Here is a 10,835-nt window from a genome sequence, read left to right on the forward strand (position 1 = left end):
CATTTCAATAATAGTTTATATGTCCTTGAAATCAGCTTTTCACTTTCTCCAAACTTTCTCCAGTTCTGTTTGTTCTTGTCTTATTCCATAGTTCTTAATATCCTGTTCAAGAAAGCTCTTAATTTGTTGCAGTTGAAACCAATTATATTTATATTGTATTTCTTCAGCTGTTTTTAATTCTACCTTTTTTCCTTGGATCTTTAAAAGTTGTTTATATGTTAACCACTTCTCTTCTTTAATATCTGAATACAATTTTATTACTTCTGTTGGTACGATCCAAAGCGGTTTCCTCTCGTCACCATATCTTTTATATTTTGACTAGGTATTTAACAGATTGTTTCTGATATAGTGATGTGAGAAGAAACCATCCATCTTATTTTTCCCATAGTACATATAAGCATGCCATCCAAAGACATTTCCATGTCCATCTAATGTCAATAACTTTCTATTTGATAATGTCATCCATTCCTTAATTCACACCAGGCAAACTGCATCATGATACAGCTTTAAGTTAGGCAGTTGGAATCCACCTCTTTCTTTCGCATCAATCAGAATTTTCATTTTAATTCTTGGTTTTTTTCCAGCCCATACAAATTCTGAAAGTTTCCTTTGCCATCTATCAAATTGTTTATTGTCTTTCACTATTGGGATTGTTTGAAACAGGAACATAATTCTCGGTAAAAAATCCATCTTAATTGCAGAGATTCTACCCAGCATAGACAGGTTCAATTTGTTCCATTTACTCATATCTCCATCGATCTTGCACCAAAGTTTTTCATAATTGTTTTTATACAAATCAATATTTTTGTTGTTATTTCCACACCTAAATATTTTACCTTTGAGGTAATTTCACACTCTGTTAATCGCTGTAGTTCTTCCTGTTTGCTCTTTATCATATTTTTACATAAAATTTTTGATTTTTCTTTTATATAAAAGCTTGCCAATTCTCCATATTCTTGTATCTTATGATATCTTATGATATTCTTGTATCTTATGATATCTTAAATCCCAGATAAATCCCAGATAAATAAATAAATAAATGAAGCAGCAATGGTATTACATGAGTGGGATTTTCATTTATAAACATCACGTCATCTGCAAATGCTTTGTATTTGTAAGAAAAACCTTTCATTTGTAGCCCCTCTATCTCTTTATCATCTTGGATTTGAATTAACAAAACCTCTAGTCATTATAAATATCAGTGGAAATAGAGGGCAACCTTGTCTTGTTCCTTTATTTATTATCATTTTTTCTGTTAAGTCTGCATTAATGCAGAGCCTTGCTGATTGTTCAGAATATATCGCCTTTACCATTCTAATGAAATTTTATCCCAATCTCAATTTCTCCATCACTGCAAACATAAAGTCCCAATGCACATTATCAAATGCTTTCTCTGCGTCTGCAAAAAATAATGCCACTTCTTTTTCAGGGTGTTTCTCATAATATTCAATAATATCTATAACTGTCCTTATGTTGTCTCTGATTTATCTCTTGGGAAGAAATCCTGCTTGTTCTTCTTTAATAGAACTGTTCAAATGCTGTTTAAGGCATTCTGCTAAGATTCTTGTGTATATTTTATAGTCATCTTCTTTTTCCCAGGTCGTTTTTTAAGCTCTTTCTCTTTTTTGCCAATTTCTTTCTGAATGTCCATCATTTGTTTATTTTTGGCTCTTTTATCCTTGCTCAATGTAATCAAAATGCCCCTCATTACTGCTTTATATGCATCCCACACAATTTGAAACTGGGTATCTTCTTTTTCATTTATTTGGAAGAAGCATTTACCGTATTTTTCGGACCATAAGATGCACTTCCCCCCCAAAAAAAAAGTGTGGGGGGGGGAAGTGTGTGCGTCTTATGGTCCGAAGGTACGTACCTTCTGGGGGGGGCGATCCACTGCCTCTGCCTCTGATCCAGCACTTCCCCCGCACCTGCCTGCCTGGCTCCATCTTCTTCAGGCAAGCGCTGGGATCGCTCCACGTGGCCCCACCGCAAACCCAGTGCTTCGAAAGCACCGGCTGCGGAGGGGGCAGCGTGCTTCCTCCTTGTCTCAATAACTTGTGTTCATCAATGTGCCTACTCATTCTGTCCTTGATAATGTTCAGATCTTTTTCATTTTTATTCAATGCAAATATAATGAAAATGGTCTACCAATGACATCTCACACAAGAGAGATCAGCTAAATATCTAAGACTTATGTTGGTTTATGTAGATATTATAAATCCCTTCATGCAATTTTTATAAACATAGTGGTTACATAAGCAACCCCAAAAAAGACTGTAGACTTGTTAAAACCAAGTTTAGATTATGAGGCTCCACTTGAACTGGAGATATTATTGCTAAATTGATTTCCAAAAGATTACCTGATGTCTTAAATTTAATTACAGCAGCTGAAAAGATTTTTGCCAGACTCTGGAAACAGGGTACATTCCCTAAGATATGAAATTGGTTGAATAAAACAAAAGATGTACATCCTAATTAGACTCACTGCTTTACAAAAGAATTTAGATGTGCAGTATGTCCACGCAATATGGCATCCACTCATACAATGGATGGAAGGAATGTTTATAAAGTACTAATTCAAAACTATCTGCTAGCAGCTCAAAGCAAAGTTCAGACCAAAAACTCTGAAGAAAAAGCAAGAATAAAAAAGGATAAATTGTATGTGACAATAACATCAGGGCAAAAGAGATAAAATGAAACTAGTATCAATAAATATCAATGGACTGAATTCTCCTTCAAAACACAACCAACTGAAAAAACAAAATGTTTATATATTATGCCTACAAGAAACTCATATAAAGAAGAAATATGAACATGTTTTAAAGAACAAAAAAATCAAGCAAAGCATATCTTGTATTAGCACAAAATAAAAGCTGTGGAGTATCTATTTACATAAACAATCCACAGTTAGAAGTATTAGAATTAAGAGACTCAGATGGAAGATACCGAATTTTAAAAATGAGACTCCTGGAAGATAAAATATGCATTATAACAACGATATATGTACCAAATGAAGCTAGGGTTAACTTTTTCCAGAATTTTTTCCAAACTATGTTAGATTTCCAAGATGATGAAATAATTATTTTGGAGATATGAACAAAGTACTAGAATCAAACAAAGACAGATGAAGGAATATTAAAGGTGTAAAATCATCTTAAAATGTACTTCAAAACATGGAAATGCTATAATTAGAGGACTCCTGGAGGACCAAACATCCAAAGGGCAGAGACCTTATCTTCTTCTCAGAAATATTCAAGAAAAGGCATGTGTTGGATATCAAAAATTTGACAATGAATTGAGAAAAAGTAGAGATTCAACAGAAGATATTTGCAGACCATATCCAAAATAATTAGTCTTGCAATGGAATAAAGAATCAAGAAATTAAGATTAAATGATACTTATTAACTACATCTTCTCATAGTAAAAGAGTAAAAAAGATTTGGAAGAAGTATTTTTTTTAAAAAAAAAATAGAAGGAATGTCTCCAGCTAAAATTGGGAAGCAAATTTATTTGGGAAGCAAATAAAGGTTATATCAGAGGAATTCTACAACAGCAGCTGCCAAAATTTAAGATTAGAACAAACTAAGATAACAACAGAAAAAAAATCAGAGATTGGAACAGAATAAAAACAGAAACACTAGTGAATATTAAACAATTAAAAAAATTAGAAGTAGTACGGGTACAGAAAAAATTAAAATGTCTAAAACAAAGATACTTTGAACATTCATATAAATCTGGCAGATATCTGGCATATTGTCTCAGGAAGGAAAGAGAAAAAAAAATTAATAGCAGGTATAAAGAAAGGAGACCAAATTATAATATGCAGAAAAAGAAACAGAGGGACAATTTATCAGTGTTACCTCAGGATTATACAAAAAAGTTTGTTTCAGAAGAAAGAATAAGAGAACATTTAGTAGCTCTGCAAAGTTTACATCAGAACACAGTAAAATATTAAATCGAACAATAACAATTCAAGAAATCTTTCAAGCAATAAGGAACATAAAGAATAAAGCACCAGGACCAGATGGGTTGGTTGGCAACAACATATTATAAACATCTTGAAGATGTATTAATAATACATTACAAAATGTTAAGAATGAGATAAAGGTGGGAGGGAGACAACACCCTCAATACGGCAAGAGACATATATAATGCTAATACATAAAGAGAATAGTCTTATAGACCTATTTCTCTGTTGAATGTAGACTACAAAAATTTTGCCACAATAATAGCAGAAAGATTAATAAAATGTGTATTGAATTTAATACACTATGACCAAACAGGTTTTGTACCAAAGAGGTTTATGAAAAATAATACATGATTTATAATTGATGCAATCAAATTTGTGAATAAGATGAGAAAGAAAGCAGTGTTTCTATTTCTAGATGCAGAGAAAGTGTTTGATGAATATGACCTTTCTTATTGACTATTTTACATAATAGGGGCTGTGGTCCTGCATTCTGGAGATGCACGGAATATACTCAAACCAACAAACACAAATTTTAATCAATAGGAAATTAACAGAAGCAATTTCAATTGAAATGAGGCTGTACCATTGGTTTATACAGGGGCATGATGATAATGGCTGATTTGTTTACAATTTCCTTCCTAATCATTCCCCGCATAGTATTTGCCTTATTTTTTTTACTGCTATCACACATTGGGTCAACATTTTCAGTGAGTTATCTACTACAACTCCAAGATCTCTCTCCTGGTCAGTGTCTGCCAGTTCATACCCTATCCACATGTATTTATAGTTAAGATTTTTGGCTCCAATGTACATTACTTTGCAGTTGCCCACACTAAACCTCATTTGCTACAATGACATCCACTTACCCAGCCTTGACAGATCCTTCTGAAGAGCCTAACAGTCCTCCCTGATTCTCATCAACCTAACAACAACTTAGCATCAAATTTAGCCACTTCACTACTTATTCCCAAATCATTAACGAACAAGTGAAAAAGCACTGGACCCAGTACTGAGCCCTGTAGTACCTCAGTGCTTTTCCATTGTGAAACCTGCCCTTTTATACTCGGCCTCTGTTTCCTGCTAATTAACCAGTTTTTAATCCACAAGAGGACTTGTCCCCTTATCCCATGACTACTGACTACTTAAGAGCCTTTGATGAAGATCTTTATCAAAAGCTTTCTGGAAGTCTAGGTAAACAACTATTAGGTCACTCTTGTCACAGAAAGGTTTGTTCACCTCCTCAAAGAACTCTAACCGGTTAGTGAGACAAGATCTTTCCTTACAGAATCCATGCTAAATCTTCACCAGAGGAAAGTTTTGCCTCCATGCTCTGCTGCTGGCTTTCCAGAACATCTGGTCAGCTACTGCGTAAAACACAATGCTATGCTATATGGACTATTGGTCTAATACCATTCAGCTGTTCTGATCTTAAATGAGGATGTACTAGTTCAAAAATGCTATCTGAAGCAAGGTTACACAGTTTCAGTGTAGGGGGAACTATAATGCAGAATGCTGGTGACAGGAGCTAGAACACACTATGAGAGAGCACAAAGCTGGTACCAAAGAGCCAATAAAAGCAGCATTCTGGGGAAAACCCTTTAAAGCAATCTCTATGTGGAAAGCTGTCCTCATGGACAGGTGCCTCACAATTTGTGCTTAGAAAAAGCAGTAAATTGAGTGACAGGAAAGACACAAGCCCACCAGGTGATAAGCAGAACTGGGCCAAGCTCAGAAAGAAGAACTTGGAGACCTCAAGTGAAAGGGACAGTACAAGTTCCAGCATCTCAAAGGGGTTTGTGTGTGTAGTGTTCCACCTCACTGATGACTGGACCTCTAACCCAGAAACTGCCCAGTGATGCTCCACTCACAAAGCTTGAAAGGACTTCCTTTTTAAAATATATATTTAGAGCAACTGGTTGCTTTTGAAGGCACAGGACCCTCTTTTTTTCAAAAATGGCTTGATTCAAGCCGAATGTTTCCTCAGTAGGAAAAAATTTTGCCTACAGAGTGTGACTTTCTTGCCTTCTACCACCCCACTAAAGGCCAAAATGGTGCCCCAAAGAAGCAGCATTTCAGGGACCACTTTTGGCTGCAGCAGAAGGAAGGAGGCAAGGAATTAATACTCTGTGGGAGGGAAACATTCCACACAAGGAAATGTTCAGCTGGATCTCAAGGCAGCCACCATCACTCCACCTGTCACATTTTTTCTGTGGAAGAACAAACAGGAAAAACCCTGAAGCCAATGCCTGACAGACCCACATTCAGCAAAAAGTGCAATACAAACCCGTTATTTACAACAATGTATCAGAAATGTGCCAGCTAGTTCTTTTGCCATCAAAACATGCGAGGTAAGGAAAGAGGGAGGAATGCAGCTTTCAATTTTTGTACCATGAAAAGAACAGAAATACCACTTCTTTCAGACCATTTTGAGCCATTATTTCACCTGGTCTTTAAAATAAGGCAGCAGCTGATAAACAGAAAAACAGGGAAAACACAGTGTGGGAGAAACAGATTGCTCTATTTTATCGTTAAAATGACTCAATACACCATTTTCATTTGTGCTTTAATTTTCTAAATAAATGGACCACATTTGGGCCTATTAACCAAAGAAGAAAAGCATTTATTAGAGGAGTCTGACCATGAAAGGCTGTCAATACACAGAGATAATAGTGGTTCATGCACACACATGCTCTCTAAAGCAGGGGTGGCCAATGGTAGCTCTCCAGATGTTTTTTGCCTACAACTCCCATTAGCCCCAGCCAGCATGGCCAATGGCTGGGGCTGATGGGAGTTGTAGGCAAAAAAACATCTGGAGAGCTACCATTGGCCACCCCTGCTCTAAAGCACGATGCAAGCCTTTGAGCTTTTCAGTGTATAAATTATCACCATTATACACAGAGAGAGTTTCTTTACACAACTATTTCATGCACAGCTTCAAGCTTCCAACATAAGAAAACACTTTGACCCAAACTGTGCGAGTTCCAAAGCAAATTCTCAATTTAGTGTTTGGCTTGTATTCCTCTAAATACAACCTCAAACTGGAGACGAGGGTGTTCTTGCTCGTCATTCCAACTCCTATTTGGGCTGAAGCAATCTGTTCTTTCACTTTCCATAATTGCTAGCATGTCTGACTTAAGCTATAATTACTGCCACTATTGTTACAACATTTCTGCAGGCTTAGCCGGTCTGGCCCCCTCATCAGTAGTTGGACAGGCCTGTTATTAGCCTGGCTCTTTTCTATTCCACATTAGCAGAAGGCCTGTACCAAGGCCATTTCCCTGTGCACTATGAGTTGCAGAAAGCCAGCTTCAGAGAGACTTTTGAAATAGCTATCTAGCGGAAAGGGGGAAAAATGTATCTGGTGAGTATAGCAACATAATCAAGTAATAAGCCCGGCACACTTTGTAATGGCTATCATCCAACATAAAAGTCCTCTCCAAAAATTTCCTGTGGCTTCTTTTTTGCCTCCAGTTTCACAGGTGCATCCACATTACTTGACTTTAATATACTATTTATTCCGCACATGAAGAACAAGTGCCACAAAGACTGGGGAAGGCGGGGGGGGGGGGGGGAAGGCACAAGGTTTTTCTCATTATTTGTATCTGAGCATACCATAAATGAGGAGCCCTGTAGCAGAGTGGTAAAGCTGCAGTACTGCAGTCGAAACTCTCTGCTCACGATCTGAGTTTAATCCCAGTGGAAGCTGGGTTCAGGTAGCCAGCTCAAGGTTGACTCAGCCTTCCATCCTTCTGAGGTCAGTAAAATGAGTACCCAGCTTGCTGGGGGGAAAGTGTAGATGACTGGGGAAGGCAATGGCAAACCACCCCGTAAAAAGTCTGCCATGAAAACGTTGTGATGCGACGTCACCCCAGAGACGGACATGACTGGTGCTTGCACAGAGGACTACCTTTACCTTTATAATAATTTCAGCAGTCCACGCCTCCCACTATTAGAGCACCACTCATTACCTCATTAAACAAGTGATCAATCATTTTCACAAAGTTCCTTGGTCATTATATCCCTGTGCACCAACAGTTTGTTTCCCCTCATCTGGGATACTATTATCTTCCCCATACATCTTTCCCAGCATGCATTTTCTTTGAAAGAACACTGGAATACACATTTCTTACCTATCTCCACCAACACACCTAATGTTACTCATAGAGCATTCTAAGAGCAGTAACTAGTCACTTATGCACAACCACAACAAATTTCAACAAAAGAAGTCTGAAGAAAAGCCAAAAAAGAATTGCTAGTTTCTTTACAGGGTCATTAGAACAAAGTTTGAGTCCAGTGCAAATAGAAAACTGTTCTATTGCTTCAGACCAACATGGCTACCCATCTAAATCTACAGGGTCATTAGTAACTCTATCTCTTGGTCTGTCTCCTGAAGTTCCCCTACACTCCCAGTCACCTTTCAACCTTGCCTTTGATGCTACTTTGTCACAATCTCCATGAAGAAAGGTTGCCCATTTTTCCTAATACTGAGCCACTTGGTACACATTGTTGAGGCCAGACATTTTAGCATCCGTAAGACAGCAGGATATCTAATTGCCATGCATATTGCCAATGAACTTTAAGAATGCCAGAAGGCACACAAACCATCCCTGGCGTGCACCCAGACTCTCTAAAATAGAAGACTGGGGGCCACATCACACTTTAGACTTTCTCTTCCCCAAAAGAACTGTGTCAATTACCACGTGCCACAATCACAGACACGTGTTCAGCTACACTTCTATATAGGGTACACTTTTTATAGGGCATCTTCCTAACACATATGCCTAACTAAATACATGTAAACACCACAGGTGAGAACCTACGCACAGGTATCACTCTGTTTCTCAACGTCAAAAGGGAGCAGGAGGCGTGAGTCTGACCTATGCTTGCCTCTCTTCCCTTCCTTCGTCATGACACCACACCTCCCCGGGAGTGTTTAAGGTACCTTCACCGTCTCGCCCAGCGAGAGAAGTGCTTGATGCTACTCCCCCCGACCCTCGCAAGAGGAAGAGGAGGAGGGCGAGAGCCTGCAAGGGCCCTTCCCAACCATTACTGCTGCTGTCTCGAGTCAGCCCTCGCCCGCCTTTTGCCCCCAGCCTGACCTGTAGGCGCTGCAGGTACGAGGCCGGCACGTAGCCCGTCTCCCCGGAGCCCGCACGGGTCACCAGCCACCAGTGCTGGTTACTGCGCTCCAGCAGCAGGAAGGTTTCGCCAGCGGCAAAGGCCAGAGAGCTGGGCTCGGCCGAGCGGAAGCCATACAGGGCCCGGTACATGGTGGCGGGGACAAGCGAAGGAGGCAGCCGAGCAGTCCACGCACCAGCCCGGACAAGCCCTCTGGTCAAACAGTGCAGCTGCCGCCGCCGGCTCCGGGTGTAAACACCGCTCTGCGCGCTCCTCCTCCGCTTCGGGCCTGCGTTGGCGTCAGCGCGTACCCACGCCCCTTCCTGATTCTCGAAGGGTCCGCGGGACTGAGGCGACTCCTGCTGGACGGCTCTGGGAACTAAGGAAAAGGAAAGGTCCCTTGTGCAAGCAGCGGTCGTTTCCGATTCGGGTGACGTTCCTTTCACAGCGTTTTCACGGCAGACTTTTTTTTACGGGGTGGTTTGCCATTGCCTTCCCCAGCAAGCTGGGTACTCCTTTTACCGACCTCGGAAGGATGGAAGGCTGAGTCAACCTCGAGTCGGCTACTTGAAAACCCAGCTTCCACCGGGGATCGAACTCAGGTCGTGAGCACAGTTTAGGACTACAGCTTTAACACTCTGCGCCAGGGGGCTCTTCTGGGAATTATAGCCGCCCCTAAAATTAGTGATAAGTGGGGCCTTCTTTTTCTCTTTGCATGTCCAGACTACCCCCCCCCCCTTGAGTGTTTCTGTCTGAAGAGGAAAGCGGAATATAAATGTTCTGGGAAATAGATACATACATGCATACTCGCTTCGGCTCAGGGCAAGACGCAAGGATGGCTTCGAGGGGGTGTGGTCGCAACCCTTTGCCCAAAAATTTTATGCTCCCCAAATTTTCAGTCGCAGTATACTCATGCATTTTTTTCTTAAAAATACAGTGGGACTAGGGCTGCCAGTTTTGGGTTGGGAAATACCTGGAAGTTGTGTGGAACTTGGGGAGGTCAGGGTTTGGGGAAGAATGGGATTTCAGCAGGGTATAATGTTATAGAGTGCACCTTCCAAAGCAGCCATTTATCCAGCTAAACTGGTCTTGGACATTTGCAGATCAGTTATAATCAATGCTCCCTCTAAGCTGTGGAGTCTTGTGAGCAAAAATTCCACTTCCTGAGCTACTGGCATCAAAATTGTGAGCTACTACATAAATTACCATAGTTTGCTCTGGGGCCATTTTTCCTGAGCTAAGACAAAAATGTGTGTGCCAGAGGCTAAAAAACTGCAAAGTACTTCACACTAACTCAGTTTAAAGGGAACACTGGCTGTAATAGCAGGAGATCTCAAGGTGCCACCTGGGGGCTGGCAACTCTCAGTCAAGCATATTTCCAAGTTAGTGTCCATAGGCTTGCAGCACACCTGATGCTCCTCTACCGACCACTCTAGTTCTTTTTCCTTTTACCTGCCTTTCTTGTGCATCTCTAGCATCTTCAGTCGCTCCTCCCAACCAACCATGATGCAAGTGGTTTCCCATTCCACCCTGTTGTCTTTTTATTTGATTGTACACAGTTTTTTTAGGGGGAAAGTGCAGGGCATTGGATGTAGAGGACAATCATGCAGACAAAGAGAGCATATAATTAAAAGTAAGCAATAATTTATACAATATGTATTTAAATTATTTTTAATAAAATTCCTATTACAGCCCCAGCCCACAAAATCAAATACTATCCAGCAAGGGGGGGGTGAATATTACTACT

The 10,835-nt window shown here is 40.1% G+C and overlaps 1 protein-coding gene across 1 annotated transcript in view; it reads right to left on the reverse strand.

Moving 5' to 3' along the window:
* Positions 1-9,359, reverse strand: part of NCKIPSD (NCK interacting protein with SH3 domain) — a 148,546-nt gene extending 139,187 nt beyond the window's left edge. Inside the window, exon 1 of the mRNA XM_060239717.1 lies at positions 9,070-9,359. Within this exon, the coding sequence (XP_060095700.1) occupies positions 9,070-9,240 (171 nt within the window). The 5' untranslated portion in view covers positions 9,241-9,359. The remainder of the gene's footprint in view (positions 1-9,069) is intronic.
* Positions 9,360-10,835: the final 1,476 nt, after the last annotated feature.

The sequence above is a fragment of the Heteronotia binoei genome, chromosome 5, assembly GCF_032191835.1.
Source record: "Heteronotia binoei isolate CCM8104 ecotype False Entrance Well chromosome 5, APGP_CSIRO_Hbin_v1, whole genome shotgun sequence".
Lineage (NCBI taxonomy): Eukaryota > Metazoa > Chordata > Lepidosauria > Squamata > Gekkonidae > Heteronotia > Heteronotia binoei.